Source organism: Geospiza fortis, unplaced genomic scaffold (genome assembly GCF_000277835.1).
Source record: "Geospiza fortis unplaced genomic scaffold, GeoFor_1.0 scaffold590, whole genome shotgun sequence".
Lineage (NCBI taxonomy): Eukaryota > Metazoa > Chordata > Aves > Passeriformes > Thraupidae > Geospiza > Geospiza fortis.
The window spans coordinates 2,387,149-2,403,720 of NW_005054402.1; the positions used below are offsets into that span (position 1 = coordinate 2,387,149).

The 16,572-nt window shown below is 40.9% G+C and overlaps 1 protein-coding gene across 1 annotated transcript in view; it reads left to right on the plus strand.

Annotated features, from left to right (window-relative positions):
- Positions 1 to 1,970: 1,970 nt before the first annotated feature.
- Positions 1,971 to 16,572, plus strand: part of PARVA (parvin alpha) — a 34,579-nt gene continuing 19,977 nt past the window's right edge. Inside the window, exons 1-5 of the mRNA XM_005426120.2 lie at positions 1,971 to 2,242; positions 12,724 to 12,813; positions 12,913 to 12,983; positions 13,596 to 13,698; positions 15,652 to 15,792. Coding sequence (XP_005426177.1) covers positions 2,215 to 2,242; positions 12,724 to 12,813; positions 12,913 to 12,983; positions 13,596 to 13,698; positions 15,652 to 15,792 — 433 coding nt within the window. The 5' untranslated portion in view covers positions 1,971 to 2,214. The remainder of the gene's footprint in view (positions 2,243 to 12,723; positions 12,814 to 12,912; positions 12,984 to 13,595; positions 13,699 to 15,651; positions 15,793 to 16,572) is intronic.

Genomic DNA, 16,572 nt, shown 5'->3' on the forward strand with positions numbered 1-16,572 from the left:
TGAAAATGAGCCCTTAGGAACAGTTTGGGAAACTCTAGGCCCAAAGCATCTTCCCAATGTGCTGGGTTTTCTCCCTGCAGTGACCTCTGCTAAGGGGAGGGACAAGTGCACAGGCTTTTTGAAAGGTGTTGTTATATTACAGGAATTAGAAATCAAGCCCTGCTTGAGTTTATGTTTGTGGCAAGTGAAAATGAACTATGGAAAGGAGGAGTAGAAATTCCTCTACTGGGTCTCCAAGCTGTGTACTTCAGACCTGCTGAAGTTTTCCACTTCTTGCCATGTTATAATACCCTCTGAGGAAAGAGCTCTGCTTTAGCTAATTTGCAGCCTTCTTATCCTGCTGTAACCTCACCTACTACCTGGGCATGGCATGATCTTTTGTCTGCTTCTGTAGGTATAAAAACTCAGCATAAGAGAAACAAATTTCATTTACTATTTTTTTTGTAAAATAACTGCTTTTGTGCATGCAAAAAAATACTATTTTATGAACATATGTAAATAATCACTTATAAAACAAGTGATTGAATTGATGATGCAGGTAGCTGTGACTTCGGACTTCATGAATTTTGTTACTACATAATAATTTTCAGCATCCTTCTTGACATTTCAAGTGAAGCATGTTTTCCTTTAGCTGTACTTGTGTCCCAAACAGGATTGCCATAATAAAGTATGTGGGACACTTATGATTCTATGCAGAAATTAAGAAAAGGAAAGCTTGGTAAAGAGCTGCCAGCTCAGTGTTGTCTGTACTTGAATGCTGTTATTCAGCAGCCCAGCAATGCAGGTTTTCAGTGCCAGAAGGCAGTGGGACTCCAGGAGTCAGAATGGGGAGCCCCATTACTACTTGTGAGTGCAGCATGAAATAGAAATGTTGGCAGGGAATGCTGCTTTTAGGAGTGACCCAAAAGCTGCAGACCTGTGTGTATCAGAGACTCCTTAGAACTGGCAGAGAATGTGGTGTCAGAACACTGACGAGAGCTCTGAGACTTTTTCTGCAAGGAATCGCATCTGATATCAAACCTGGGGGAGGAATGTTGTGTAGCACAGCTGAATCATCCTAAACAGTAAATACCACTCCATTCTCCAAACTTGTCTTTTGGCACAGGTATTTTAAATGGAGTTCCATTGGAAATTAGAAAGGTAACTACTTTCCATGACTTAGAAATGAGCCAGGGATGTGTCACTTCCCTCCTCCTGCTCAAAGTTGAAACAAGCACTTAGACATTTTATAGCTTCTGAAAAGTTTTAGTCTGTAGAAAACTTCATAGGAATTCAATTTTTAGCCCAAGTAAGTAATTGCTTTAGATTATATTTTCATTACTGTTCCCCTTTGGAAGAGCCCATAGACCACAAAACTAGTTTATTTCTTACCAGTAGTTTATTATTTTTTTGATGGCTCATACCTCTCCTTTCTTCTGCTCTTTAGCTTTTTATATGCTTTTGCCTGTTTCAGGGCTTAGTCCTTGTTCCATGTAAGTGTTGCTAATTATTTCAGTAGGGAAGTATTTGTGGAGAAAAGAATACTGTGATCAGGATCTGAATTTGGTAATATTTGGTAATATCATACATGCATCTTAATTCAGACAACAGGATTCAAGTTACTTCTGTTGATCAGACTTTGTTTCACAACAACAAAAACGGAAAATAAAACAAAAAAAAAATAAAACCAAACAAAAGGAAAAAAAAAAAGAGAAAAAGAAAGAAATTTCCCATCAAATGTTGCAGTGTGTATGCATAGACTTTTCCTATGCTTTGAGGAGACCTGTGACTTTATTCAGTTACAAGGGGAAAAGGTACAAGTTACCCAGAACAGAAACAGACCGAGATTGCTAAAAATGTGCGTTTTGCACTTGCCCTTTGAGCACTTTGTTTAGTTGTATGACTGATAACAAAAGCACACAATCAAAACTGCATCCCAGCCTTCAGAACACAACTCACCAAGCTGCAAAAAGCAGATTTAGTTTCTTTTGCAGATGGTCTATGAGTCTCATGTGGCATCATATTAAATTATATAGGCAGTCAGTCGCTTGTTCTGAAGCGATGCTCTGAGCCAGGAGTTGTGATGTGCTTGGACCATTCTGGTGCAAAACAGCTCGAAAGCTAAACCAGCTCCTCTGAGGAGCAGCAGCACAGGGCCCTGCCAAGGGCTTCCAGCACCTCAAGGACTGCAGTTCCCCCTGGGATGCACTATGAGGGTGGCCCAGCGACCCTACGATGGGCTGTGGAGCATTTTGCCCTAAAGGTAGGAGACCAGACCGACTCATCTGGTTGTTTTGCTTTTCTGGTTATTTGCTTTCTGACCCTGTATTTTTATAATGGTAGTTATTTTTGGTGTGCAATATTTTGAAGATAAGAATGAGAGTTTATTTCCTTCTTATTCCTGTCAGACTTTGTTTTTCCTGGGTAAAAGAAGAAGAAAATACAGCAGTCTGTTAATGTTTAATGTTATTCTGTGGAAGTATTTCTGCAATATGAAATGGAATTAGCTGTTTCATCCCGTGATGTTTCATAAGATTATGTGTTTCAGTTAGCTTCAGTTTGGTACAAATGCAGTCTTTGGGTAACACTGGTTCCAGTGTGAACATAGTGATTTTTATCAGCTGAATTTCCACTCAGGGCAAGTGTTCATTCGTAGTCAAAAGCATGCTTGGGATAGCAATTTTCAAATGGACTGTGTGTTATGCAGTCAGTAAGTTTTAATATTCATGCTTATTAAAATGAAAACCTCATGGTACTATGCACTTTCTAAGAGGAACAGTAACACAAACTCACATCAAAGCAGAAGGCTGCAGATTATTTTGGGGAAACTCCAAATGTGTTAGTGCCATGGAGTAAAACCCATTTGAGGTTATTTGCATCAATGATTGAGCTGCAGGTTTAGGTATGCCCACCTGCAAAGTGGGACAGGAAATACAGCCACAGGCACTGTTGCTGTGATTGTTCCTCACGATGAAATTGATATATTGGCAATGACAGCAAGCCAGAAAATGCATTTAATAGGTAGGAGTTCACCCAGGGATGTTTCCCTTGTCTGACAGCTCTTTACAGGTACTAGCAAGTGCTGCTCTGAAATTCCAGCATATTTCAGAGATCTCTTGGAAGAGACAGTGGCAGTGCAGCTGCAGGTCAGAGCTGGGGCTCTACCCTTACCATGCTGTCTTCACAGAAACACCTCAATCAGATGAACAGCTCAGTCAAGTGCTTGTTTTAGGCAGAGCATTTGGAAGTTGGAGCAGCTGTTTGATTTTATAAGGAAATAAGCAAAATTAGGAATGCACAGAGGGTACCAGGCAGGGCCCATGAAGGGTAAGCCACAGGGCTGGATGAAAATCATTGCTGCTGGTTTATATGGAAAAAGGGGTGTTTTCTTTGCCATGACAGGGGATTGGAAAGCAAAAGGTACAGGTATTCCTGTCTGCTCTGTCAGGCTAATGAAACATTACAGATGACCTTTTAAGGCTGTATTTTAAGTGCTAGGCTTCCATTTTACAAGTTCAATTTGTCTCCAGAAAGGAAACATGTAGATTAATTCCTTAAACTAGAATTGTGGGTTTTTTTCTATGCTGCAGAATGAGGATACTGCTGTTTTCTTCTGTTAAATGAATTAATTCTGATTAAGGGATTTGAAAACCTAGGCTGGAAAGTGTTGATTTATTTCCTGTGCAAATTGAGAACAAATTCTGCTTTCCTAAGCCAAACACAATTTCCAGTTTGTGCTACCAAAGTCCTGTCTTGCGTCATCATCTTACACTTTTGTGTAAGTGTGTTTTAGGAGGATAGCACAGCCACACTATTGATCACACCACACTGTGATTTGTGCCAGCTGACCAAAGTCCTCCCTCTAGCCAGGGATTTCCACAGACAGCCCTGATGTATCCCTTGTCATCCCTGAGCTAGCCCTTAGTGCTGTATGGCTGGGAAAAGCAGAGGGGCTCCACACAAATGAGTGTGCAGTTGGCAGTGCACACTCATGTGAGATGAGGAACTTCCCCTTTTCTCGGGTCAAAGCCTGAAGCTTTTCTGCTGTCAAATTCACATTAACCTCTACGTTGGCCATGAGAGCTCTGAAGGGCAGTTCAGTCTTCAGGATGCTAGAAGATACATTTCTTCCATTTTAAGGTTTCACTTGCAGCCTTTTACCAAATCTGCCCCTTTTTCTTTCAGAGTGTAGCTGGGTTTCTGTTGATCCAGCCAAAGCCACAGCCTGTTTTTGCCATGTTGAAGGCCTGTCTGTAGATCCCAATTCCCAAATTAGATCCTGATTCTGTCCTTGACTATAAATTCCAATTCCCTGGGACATCTTGCAGAGACTTTAAGAAACCATCTGTGTGTTAGGCACAAATATTAAACATAGCAAGAAATTGAAAATCTTTAAAATCAAGGGGAAAAACAGAATTACATGTTGCAAGTCAGTTCTGCTGCTGAATCTGAGAACCAGGGTTAGATAATCAGGATTGACACAGAAGGTAGCAAAAAGTGGACTGCAAACTACCAGTTATGCAAATAAGTAATATATCTACATATTTGTATTCATTATTATTTTTATTTCTTCGGGTGACTCTTATCCCATCTTTCTTGTCTTTGCTACTTCTCCAGCCTTGGTGTCAACCCCGAACTTCATCCTGGTTGATTTTGATAGTAAAGAAAGATCTGGAAGTGTGAGAAGCTCTCGTAAGATACTAACACGTTTTGGGGTTTTTCGGATTTTTTCCTTCTGGGATGTAGAAATGCTTGGCCACTTATGAAAAATCTTTTAATCCTTTGTCACAGAGTCTTTCCTTGAAGATGATGAGTTGCTTATCTCAAAACACAAGTAGTTCTAGTAACTGCAGTTTGAAAATGGGGACAATGTGTGACACATAAACCAGTTTGTAGTCTCTGAGAAGGAGCTTTAACTTTCCAGTAAAAGTAGTCATTTTCTTATTTCTTTCAAGAAAAAGCACTCATCTAGATTACTGAGATGCATTGGGTCTCTCTTAACTTTTTCTCCTTCAGGAACAAGGCTTATATACACAAGAAGAAAAGAGCAAGAAATTCAGGAAATCCTCAGCTTGCTACTAGTGTGCCCTCACATTCCTGAGAACTATTTTTGGGTTTTCTCTTAGGAATAGCTAGAGCTTGTTGAGCTGGGAAAGACTTCTTGGAACAGATCCCTGGTTTTGTCTTCTCTGTATGAGCGCTTCTTGTTGATGTTGGAATAGCTGCTCTTGGTTGGTTGGTGATTCACAAAATGAGGCAAGTCAGCCCTGTAAAGTCTGCTTCTCCACTCCTCAATGTTTGAAAAAAAATTGTTGCAGCAAGCTGGTGAGCATGTAAGAAGAACAATTGCCTCCACTTGCACCAGGAGGTCTGTCTGCCTCTCCTCTGGGTATTACTACCTGCAGATTTGTTGTAACTTGAGAAATATCAAAATGCCAGTGAGGAGGATACAAATGCTTTCCCTTCCTCTCTGTATGGCCCCAAGTACTCTGTGTTGTTCTGAGATCCTTCAGTAAATCAGTTCAGAGATCTCTCAGTAAGTTGGAAATCTTAGCTGTCAGAGGATTTGTTTCCATGAGGTACTTTGCTGTCAAAGGATTTGTTCCAATAAAGTATTTTGCATGTAGGGATATCACATGCAGAGCAGTTAACAACCTGCATGTTTCTGTTGCACAAACACCCTACCAAAGTATCTCAGGCTCTCTGGAGTTTGTTTTGGGATCAGATTCCACACAGCACATTTTGATAAGAACTTGGAATGGTCTCAGCATTTCTCATATGCATGGTTTGTTCTTCAGTGGGAAAAAGAACGAGCATCGATTGAACTCTTGTCTGTAGTTGTTCCCAAAATTGCCTTTTGGGATTTTTCAGCAGGGTTTTAAACAGTCCTGTAGGGTGAGAGGATTTTCAAAATGTCTGCAGATGCTGCTTAGGTATTTTAAAAGATGTGTTGAGAGGATGTGTAGAAGGAATGAATGGAATGGTTGGCATCTGTGTTAGCTTGGCACTTCACTGCTTATTACCTCTTAGAAACTAGAGGGAAATTCTGAGGAAGAACCTTCATCGCAAATGGAATGAGAAGGCATGGAAGGCTTAGTGAAGCTGGCAAAAGAGAATCACATGTACTCTTTTGAAAAAGGACGGAGTTTGATTCCTGATTTGTTGTTTTTTACCTATCCAAACCAGACATCTGTCTGTCTGTGGAGGCTTTTTTTCCCTGCCAATTCCAAAGAGAAAGGAACAGCAAACAAGTCGCTGAGGTACTTGAGCGTGGCTTTGGACTTCAGAGAAAGTTCAAGGCAAAAGGCATTTAATTTGTTTTGCATACATGAAAATCAAATCATAGCATTTCTCCCATCTTTTATTGTGAACAGCATTACTCCTGTTCTTTTTGTGTGCATGCCATGTTTGGTTTAATGGAGAAATGAGAAAAGAAAATAGATTCTTTTTTGGAGACTGAGTACTAATGCAGAAACATTAAAGGCAGGCACATTGTTGTCAGCCAGTTTGCATATTTATTTACTTTTACAAATGGTTGGCTTGGAGTCAGCAGTTAATGGAATGAGAATGATGTTCCTGTACAGATCATTTCCTGAGAAACATTTTCAATTACAAACATATCTCTGCTTTTCTTCCCTCATTTGTTATGTCTTGGAGAATAAATGGGGAGTAGCATTTACAACTTAAGGTTTATGTTCTGAAGACAATTTTAACAATGATCCCCACATAAAAAGGCCCTTTTGTAGTTGCAGACATATGTTTATGATGTTTTGTGCTGTGAATATCAAATTTCTGGTGGACGCTGTGTCACACTCTGCAAACTTGTAAACATCTATAAATCCATTGGATCATTTTAGTACCATGTGTAATGCAGATTTATTGTCTTTTGTGTGGATTTCTTTTGTTTCAGAGCTAAAGTTGAGCTGCCAGAATCCATGTTTAATGAATAATGTATTGCAGAAAATTAGGCAGTACTATTTTAGATTAATATTTTCTTTTCCCTTTGTGGACGTATTGGATGCACATGCACAGGTATTAGAAATTAACATTTTGGATAGATGGCCCAGAAAGCAATTATGTTATTTTTCTTGACTAAATAGTATAATTCTATAGAAGCCTGACCTTTTGAAAATGTTTTTGTTTTCTTTTTTCTTTCATTCTCTAGCTGTCTTAAGTAATTTTGGTCAGTTCTCTCATTTACCAGTACAAATCCAGAATTACCCCACCGGAATTATATCAGAGGGAACAGGATTCATGCTGAGCCAGTGAGCTGGTATAAATCAGCACAAATCCACTGAGATCTGTGTGGATACAGTCATTTACACTCAAGTCTGCGTTACAGGCTATCAAGGCAGTGGAAGAACTAAAGCTGCTGTTGTGCATGAGTGGTTCCAAAAGCAAACCATCGAGGTCATGGGCATTTACCAGAAATTTGCACCCAATAAAGGGAATGTGAAACCAAAACCCAATTTATCTAAATTTGGCTCAGCTATAACTGAGCGTTTGTCTTATACAAGAGCAGTAAAGACATTTCGTGCTGAAAATCAGCATTTTTCTAAACTGGCTGTAATTTCTGGCTGCATATCTAAATGTATGTAGCATAGGCATGTATGTTTGAATGTGTGCACACATACAAATATCCAGGGTTATTCTGGCAATATGATGTCTGCAGCTAGCCTTCCAAATGATGCTCGTTCCAGGAAAAAATAGCTTAAGATAGAGACATGACATGTAAAGCTGCTGCCTACTGTAGCAGTTTAAAATATAAGGGAGATTTTGGCTTTCCTATAGAAAGCTTAAACTCTTGGAGTCATGTGAATGTCAGCAAATCTCAGCTTCCACAAAAGAAAAAAAAAACCCAACCCAATGTATGTGAAACCTTAAAAATGCTGAGAAGCTTGAATGGAAAACCCTTATGCTAGAGAAAGAAAGGCAATTGAAGACCTGCAGAAATGTTATGTACTTATATCTGTCTGTAGCTGCATATGCATCTATCTAAACCTCCTGGATTTGAAAGATTGAGGTTAGAAGCAGTGTGGCATTGTGCTCCTCCAAAATTATGGTTTGGTTCTAGTTAATTGCACAATTTCAGGATCCATCCATTCCCATCATAGCACTTCAGTAATTTTAACTTTGTAAGTATAGAACCAGTTACATGGGGAAGACATGGCTGCAGCACTCAGAGGAGAGGCTGTTTTACTCTGCATCGTGCTGTATTTGTTTCATGATTCTTCTGATGGATATAAAATACATCTAAACCACAGAGAGTGCACTGGATGATGTGGCATTGCTGAGCTCAGTTAAATAATGAGATGTGTTTCATTCAAATCAGAATAAGCCCTGAATACTAAATAGGGCAGCAAAAAGCCTTCAAGCACACAAAATAAATGAGTAAAAAACCCAAATGAAACTGCCTAATAAATACAATGTGGAGCAACAGGCTGCATGTACTGGAGGAATTAAGGCAATTTGAAGCGTATGGGCAGTGCTGCGTCTCAGATGTGCAGCTCCAAGGGCAGCTGGATGCACACATCACAGGGCAGGCTCTGGCTCAGAGCACACGCCTGCATTTGATAGCACAGGTTTATGACCTCGTAATCCTAGAGCATCTAAAACAGTAAGAATTCCATCCAGCTTAAAATAGCTGCTGTAGTTGCTGTTGATACAGGCTCGAGGGCTCCCTGGCTCTGGGGCCAAATTTGGTGCTGGCATGATGGGAGGAAGTCTGTTGACAGCTGATAGCAGTGGAGTTGCACTTGATTACATCATAAGAAATTTGGCACGTGGAGCTGAATCAGAAGTCTGAGCAGAAATGTCCCTTCCTCATCCAGAGTTAAAACTGGGACTTCCACATTGCCAATCCACAGAGATTTGTTTGGGCCAGATGTAGCTGTTGCTTTTCAGGGTCTTGCTTTGAAAGTGCATTCCCCCAGTTCCACTCAGCATGGTGACTGAAAAAAAAGGAGGACTGGATTTTGCTGTCATGGCCAAAGGGATGAAGTCCCTAATCTTCCCAATGCCAGCTGATGACCTGGGCTGGATCTGGGTCACAGCAGAGAGTGAGCACACAAAAGGGTCTGAGCTCTAATTGCTGGCCTTGTGCAGTGGCCAAGCACTCCCTGTGTCCAGCACACAGCCCCGGGTGCTGTCCTTCACAGGAGCTGCCACAGCTCCCAGTGCACTGCTCTGGCTCCTGGCAGCCTGTGTGGTACATGAGCTGCTGCAGGTACATCCCATCCCCTCCTCCCTTCCTGCTGCCTTACACTGTGAGGCTTGGAGTGCAGCTCTTCCTGATGCTCCAAAGCCACTCCTCAAAGTATTTCAAAGTATTTCAAGAAATTTAAATCAGTTATGTTAATTTCTGCTGCTGCAAAAATTGCCCCAATACTGTGCTCTTTCTTTTTATTAAAATACTAAGTTGCTGAAGTGATTTCCATGAAAATTAATTAGAACAAATTAATGAGGAGCAGCTGAAGAATGGACTCCTCTACTGAAACTGTGGTATGCAAACTCTTAACCTCAATCACATATTTGTGGTTGCTCTATAAACACCTAAGTGTATAGCAGTGATTTGTCATGGTATTTTTTTGATGGAAGGTCTTAGGAAGTGAGGGTATACTGCATAATACATTTTCTCTCAGTTTAATACAGCTTGATATAATGCATGTGCTTACCTGCTCCATTTAGTAGTCTTACTAATCTGCAGTTAAATCTGTGAAAGAAATGAAAAAAGATGCTGTCAGGCTCAGGGTTTCTCCATCATGTTTTCTGCTTGTGGGGGACAGGAGGGCAGGAGTCCCTTTATTAGGGGACTAATACCAGCCTGGGACGTGGGTTGTGCACTGCAGAAAGCAGAGGTGAGGAGGAGCTGTCCTCTCTAAAAACTGGATCCATCTGGGATCTTTGGATCGTCTGGAGGTGTGGTGTGTAGGTTCTGCAAATAGCTCTGGCAGGTGTGCAAAATGTCTGTGCTTACAGCTGTGTACAGAAAGCAGAGCTTGGCCCCTGCTGGGCAGTAAATAGAACACTTGCATTCTAGAACACATCGGTGTTTTAGTTCCCCATGTATATTTCTTATTGTCTTATTTGTATTTTATGTTCACTTTCCACTCAAAGATGTGGCAGGGGTTTGTTTGCTTTCTCTTCTTTTCTCTGAGAGTATGATGGAGGTCGTGTTATTAAAGATAGAATGTTGTGCACGTTAGAGGACAGGTATGGCAAGGTTCAGTGTCCTTGTAAAGAATTCCTTACATAACTTTCCACCTTGAAAGGTCCACTCAGTCTCCTTGGAAAATTGTCAGCAAGCTCTGCCAGTGGGCTGCTCCCTGGAGAGAGGAACCAAAAGCTTTCAGTACTGTCCTTCAGTTGGAAAATGAGCTGACTGCTTTCTCCAGTGTGTCTCACCCAAGCAAAGCCTCCAGCCCTTTGGGACAGGAGAGCTCAGTGGAGGCAGTTGGCTTGAATAGATTTTATTTACTATGCTCCCCTTTGGGACCGATGTGAAAAAATCCCACGTTTTCTGCCTAGGAAGCTTTGTGTGTAGTCCTCCATGAGCTAAACATTTCAGAGCAGAAGGACCTCCACGGGGAAGTTTTCTACCCGCTGACATTTGCCCATAACCATTTTGAACCAAAAAAAAAAATAAATCAAAGAGGTTAATGAAACCAAGAAACCAACAGTGATACAGTGATTTTCTCCAAGGAGTGCTAGCAGTTTCAACAATTGCCATTACTTAATGTGCAAGCAGTTCCCGAGATTGTACATGCTAGACCAACTTCATCCTTGCTATAACTCCTCAGAACTCAGTGGAGTTACATCAGGGATTAATTTGGTCCATTGCTTTCAGCCATCAGTTTTAGAGAATATACAACAATCGAGGGAACTGTTATTGTCAGCATCGTTTTATGACTCTTTAGAGCTGCTCAGTATTTGTCTGTTACAGATACATAAGCAGGGTGAGTGTATGGAGTGAAGTTTTGGGTTCAGTGTTGAAGGTAGTGGATTTTTCAGAGTTATTTTTGTACCATTAAAAGTAGTAAACATTCTGGCAGCCATTATTGCTGTGAGTCTTACATAGATGCTTGAATGCAGCTACACAGATCCTTGAAGGATGCACAGAAACACTTCATCTGGCAGACCACAAAACATTTCGTGGAGCATAGGAAATATTTGTAAATTTATAAGTCCTGTTATCACACCAACTGACTGATGATCACAGTGTTCATGTGAATTTAGCTACACTTAATGCACCAAGGAAGTAAAGCTGACTTATGAGGTTGCCATGAGGGCAGAGACAAAACAGATCTTTAGAGTAGTTCTCTGTTTTCTTAGAAACCAAATTGTCTCTGTGATTTTCAGAATAAACTGAGGAAAGCATCAGCTGGTAAATCTGAATTGTTGGATGGTGAATCTTGCATCTGCACAGAAGTCAGATATTTCAGTACATGTCAGAAGCTGTGGACAACTGCCTGAATCTTTAGGCCATATGTAGGATTGTTGGATTAAGTTATTTAAGTGTAAACTCTGACTGGAACAGATGAGCTAACAACCAGTTTTGGTTGGAAATTGAGTGGTCAAAGCAACATTACTGCCTGGTCATGGCTAAGACAGTGAACCCCTTTCCTGGATTGGTAAATCAGCTTTGCACTGATTTCTTGTTCACAAAGCAAGGTACAAACTTGTGTGATCCCTGCTCTGGTTCCCTCCCCGCTCAGTGCTGGGAGCTCTTCCACAGCACATGATGCTGTGTTGGCTTGTTGGGATTCCTTGCCCTCTGTTGGAGAGGCATGTTTGGGCACTGAAGGGAGGGTTTTGTCTTTGCAACCTGTTAAAGTCTGGGTCACCCAGAGGAATGAACGAAGTTGCTCTGGCCTGTGCTGGGTACACAACAAGTGACAGACTTCCCTTTACACCACTTCTCTGGGTTTTTCTGGTGTTTTCTTCTCAAGAACATTGATTTTTGCAGAATTTGGGGACTTTGGCTGAGTAAGACCTTGTCCATATTTAGTGACAACATCTCCAAACTGTGGGATCTTGGATTACTTCTGCATTTCTATGTCCAAGTTTTTTTCAACCTGCATCGACTGCACACTAAGGGAACCCTTTTCTGAGGGTTCATCATCCTACTCTGTGTCTTGCTGCTGTGATTTCTGCTGAAGAAAGACCAAGAACACAGGCCAGAAGCATCCTGCAGCCTGCTCCAGCTGGACAGTGCAGACCCATCAGCATCCTGGGCAGCAGAATGAGCTGTGTGCTGCACCTTCAGTCTGGAATGGTTCCTCAGCCTGGTGACTCCTGGCTGGGTGCATGCACAGCCACACCAGCTCTTCCCAAGGAGCTAAACTTGAAGCATCTCCAGAGCCACGGTGACATACTGAGAGCAATAACCATCTCCCTCAGCTGAAATGATTCATTAGTGTTAAAATGTCAGAACCATTAACATGCAAGCGAGCCTTTTAAAAATTTGAGGACAATGGGCCATGTCCTGGAAAAGATTTGAGGTAATTGTGTTGGTTCCAGCACCATTATCCATGAAAAATGTACTCATACAAGTAAAGGTTTGTTGGCTGGGCCTCCTATTTTTGTTAGCTTTACTTTATTGCTGTAATTACACTCAGTGGCTTATCTAATAGAGTCATGTTCTTATAAAGAAATTAAGACAATTAATGCTACTTTTAGTGAGAGTGAAATAGTAAGTAAAATGAAATTGAAATTTGACCAAGCTTTTCTTTTTTTATTTCCTAGTGTCTGAATTACAGGAAGAAGGAATAAATGCCATTAACTTACCTCTCAGCCCCATTCCATTTGAACTAGACCCCGAGGACACTATGCTAGGTAATTCACAAAAATTTTACATCTCAACTTGAAAACTTGCTGTAAAATGAAGTGTTGTGCCTGGGATAGTTTCTAATGTTTTTCTTTTAAACCTTCCAGAGGAAAATGAAGTCCGAACAATGGTGGATCCAAATTCAAGAAATGATCCAAAATTGCAAGAACTAATGAAGGTAATGAAAGCATTTAAACCCTGTCAGGAAAGTGGAACTATTTTTTAATGCCACCTCTGCCTCTTTCACTTGAGCACTTGAAAGCACTAGTTAGATATTAATTAGTTGGAACCACATGGTGCATACGTCCCAGTGAAATGGGGAGGTCATTTGTGGCAGTATCTTTCTCTAGATGGGGCACAGGGAGACTTTAAAATTTCTATTAAAATCCTGAGGCCAGAGTCTCAGTCCCATCCCATCCCCAATTGAAGATCATGCTGATCTTCCCTTGTCTTTGTGATTCTTGGGGTTAGAACTTTAGCAGGATGCTTCATTAAAATCAACTTCAGCACCTTTAGCACAATAAGATGTTAAGATGCTACTGAAAGCAAGAGGAATATTTCAGTCCAGAAGATACTGCATTAATTAGTGTTTGTCTAGACCTTGTGGTGCATTGGCACAGCCACCTCAGGTGAGTCCTTCCTGAGTCTTTCCTATTTGCTCCTGAAAGTATGTCATACTGTATTTTGAGCCACTGCACCTTTGGTATTCTTTCTGCTAAGAAAAATGACATGTGGTTTAAATTGCAAATGAATAGTGTATAATACTGCCAAATTTGTGTTTCCCTCATAGGTATTAATTGACTGGATTAATGATGTGTTGGTAGGAGAGAGGATTATTGTGAAAGACTTGGCTGAAGACCTGTATGATGGACAAGTATTGCAGAAATTATTTGGTAAGAAAAAATCCACGTGCACGGTGTTAAAGCACTTTGTAAAGAAGTGGATCTCTTGTTCCTGCCCAGGAGCCTTGGTATCATCTTACATTTATGCCACTAAGTGATATAAAAATAGCATTGTGTTATGAGACCCCTGAGCAGTGGGCTGTATGCACAGCCCTCGTGGCTGCAGTGCAGTGTGTGGTGCTCTGCAGCTGATGAGAACAGCACAAAGCCTACCTGGGGTGCTGCAGAGGGAGGGCTCTTGTCTTGGCAGCAGTATTCACTCCAATTAAATTTATTACCTGCATATGGGCTGCACAAACTTTGCCATGTTACAAGTGGAAAGTAAGTTTGAAAGCAAGGGCAGTCTCAGTGCCGTGGTGGATGTTTTTAATCTCTGCTCCTTCCATGCTATAGTTTCTTCATTGCAAGGTTCCTCTGGAAAGTTGGAATTTCTTTCTGGTTTGATGTCTGGCTTTTAACATGACTGAGGTAATGGTGCCCAGTGGACTGCAATCTGAGCTTCAGCTAAGAAACAGATAGAGAAAAGAAACTGCTAATGCAGAGTTGGCATGTGCTTTTTACACTGTTGGCTTGAAAGCCATTTTCTTAGTTATTACAGCTCATAAAGTCTCCAGTAAATTTCTTTCCAGTATCCTAAATGAATCTTGAAACATCATGTGAGCACTTCTAATAAAGACTTCACAGACTATTCCCTTCTATGAATGGTAAGCTGTTGACTATGTTGTGATGGACTAGATATGCCCAGACTGAGCAATTGGATTGTCATGGGCAGATCTCCAGTGACTTCACCCAAAATTCAAAAAATGTGTATCAGGTGCAGCCTGACTCTAAATATGCACACACTGATCTAGCATTTATTGATTTCAGAGGAATCTTTTCCATTACTGATTTCCAATCTGATTCCTTGTGGATCAGGTCTCTGCTTACTAAATCTTCAGTCTTGTGGTGAGACTATGCACAAACTGATTTCTGGGGAGGTGCAAGAAAGCTATGGAGTTAGCAGTCTCTTAGGCAGGATTAGGAGTTAGCAGTCTCTTAGGCAGGATTAGGAGATTGCACTCTTTTAGGCTGGTGGTTTAGGCTCACTCACTTTGGAAAGATACTCAGTTGGTTTTGATGGGAACAAGATCAGCTCCTACCAAATAAGATAAATCTTAACAAAATACTCTTTTGTAGAAGTAGATTGATAAGTGACCAAGCATTTTGTTTCTGGTGTCGTCACCAGGGAGCTGCTATATTTTCTTTGCTTATTCTTTAAGGGTTAACAATAAACCACATATGTATATACATTGCAACTGTACTAATTGTAACAAACCAATTCATAAAGTATTTTAAAATCTACTGCAAATTTTGAGTGCAGAAAATGGCTGTGGTTTCATGGAGAGAAATTTGCCTGAGGTTTTAGTTGTTTTCATGAAAACTTGTTTGCCTTTCTTTGATGCATCCTCTGCCTCTATGAATACGGAATCACTTCAGTTTTATCACTACTAGGCCAAGTAAAATTTTTATCTCCTGCATCTGAGGTAGAAGCTGGGAGGCTGAGACTGATGAAATAAAGTTGGTGTCTGTTTCCTACGTTGGATGGTCTGCTGTACAAGCCACTTGCAGGCAGAATGACCTTCAAGCAGAAGCAATAGAAGTAAAGGGCCTTATCTCCAAGTCTGGTGCTCCCTAAAGGGAGTTGCAGCAAATGTTTTTTAGCCAGTGATGTGGCATAGAGCAATACTTGGCCTTCTCCTTGACAGTGTGCAACTAAAGGCAAAATGTGAACTTATCTTCAGGAGCTCAGAAGTGTAGAGGAAAAGTGCCTCTGGAGAAAAACTTAGATAGAAAGTTAGGAAGTCTGATGTCTCCTGAATGTACCTCTGGGTGTACAGAATGTCTTTGTGTTCTTCATGGAGCTGACAATTTTTTTTTCTTCCATTCTTTCTTCTGTCACTTCAGAGAAGCTTGAAAGTGAGAAGCTGAATGTTGCAGAAGTTACTCAGTCTGAAATTGCTCAGAAACAGAAGCTACAGACAGTGCTTGAAAAGATCAATGAAACCCTTAAACTCCCTCCAAGAAGCATTAAGTGGAATGTTGACTGTAAGTTTTGTGTTTGCTGTACTGTTCTCATTTGTTGACAGCTGGGAGGTTGTAGGTGCCATCTGGAGTTCTGGAATATCCAATGGTAAGGGAGGGCTGAAACCTGGGATTTATGGCAGGAACTGCTCTGAAGGGCACTTCCAGATGTGCCACTCTTGACTGGTGCTCAGCCTTCTGTTCCAGTTAGGTGTCTTCTCAGAGTCTGTCCAAGTGTGGTGGCTTTGCTCTGAAGTCCATGTGCATACCAGCTTAAGTTTTGTGTGGCTAAATTGGTTTGTTGAAACAGGCAAGTACCTGCAGAAATGCAGTAGATGGACATAAGGACAGTTAGGTCCTAGAACTCTGTGTAAACTTTGTGACATAGATATGAATAAGATTTCTGATCGTTTCAGGCAAAGTCTGAGCCACTAGTTTTGGTTACAAAACTCTAATCATGACTATTTCTGTGCCCTCCTGGTCTATTGTATTAAAAATGAACATAGCAGTATCTAATAGAAATGTCTTCAGTGGCCCAACACGAGACACTTCAGTGGATATGTATTGCAGAAAGCAGGTTATGAGTTTTAGAAAATTAGGCCTCTTAATCTGTTTTAAGTTTGGTTTTCAGAAATTTCATGTGATGGTGAATACCTTGACCAGTACATCACATTTTCCCTGTCTCCTGTACCTGTCTTGTGCTGAGCAGTTTTGTATCCTGTTACATTCACAACAAATTAGTTAGAAGGAGAGAAATTTCTCAAGGGAGGAAGAGTGGCCATTTGACTTTCCCCTGTCTGTGGA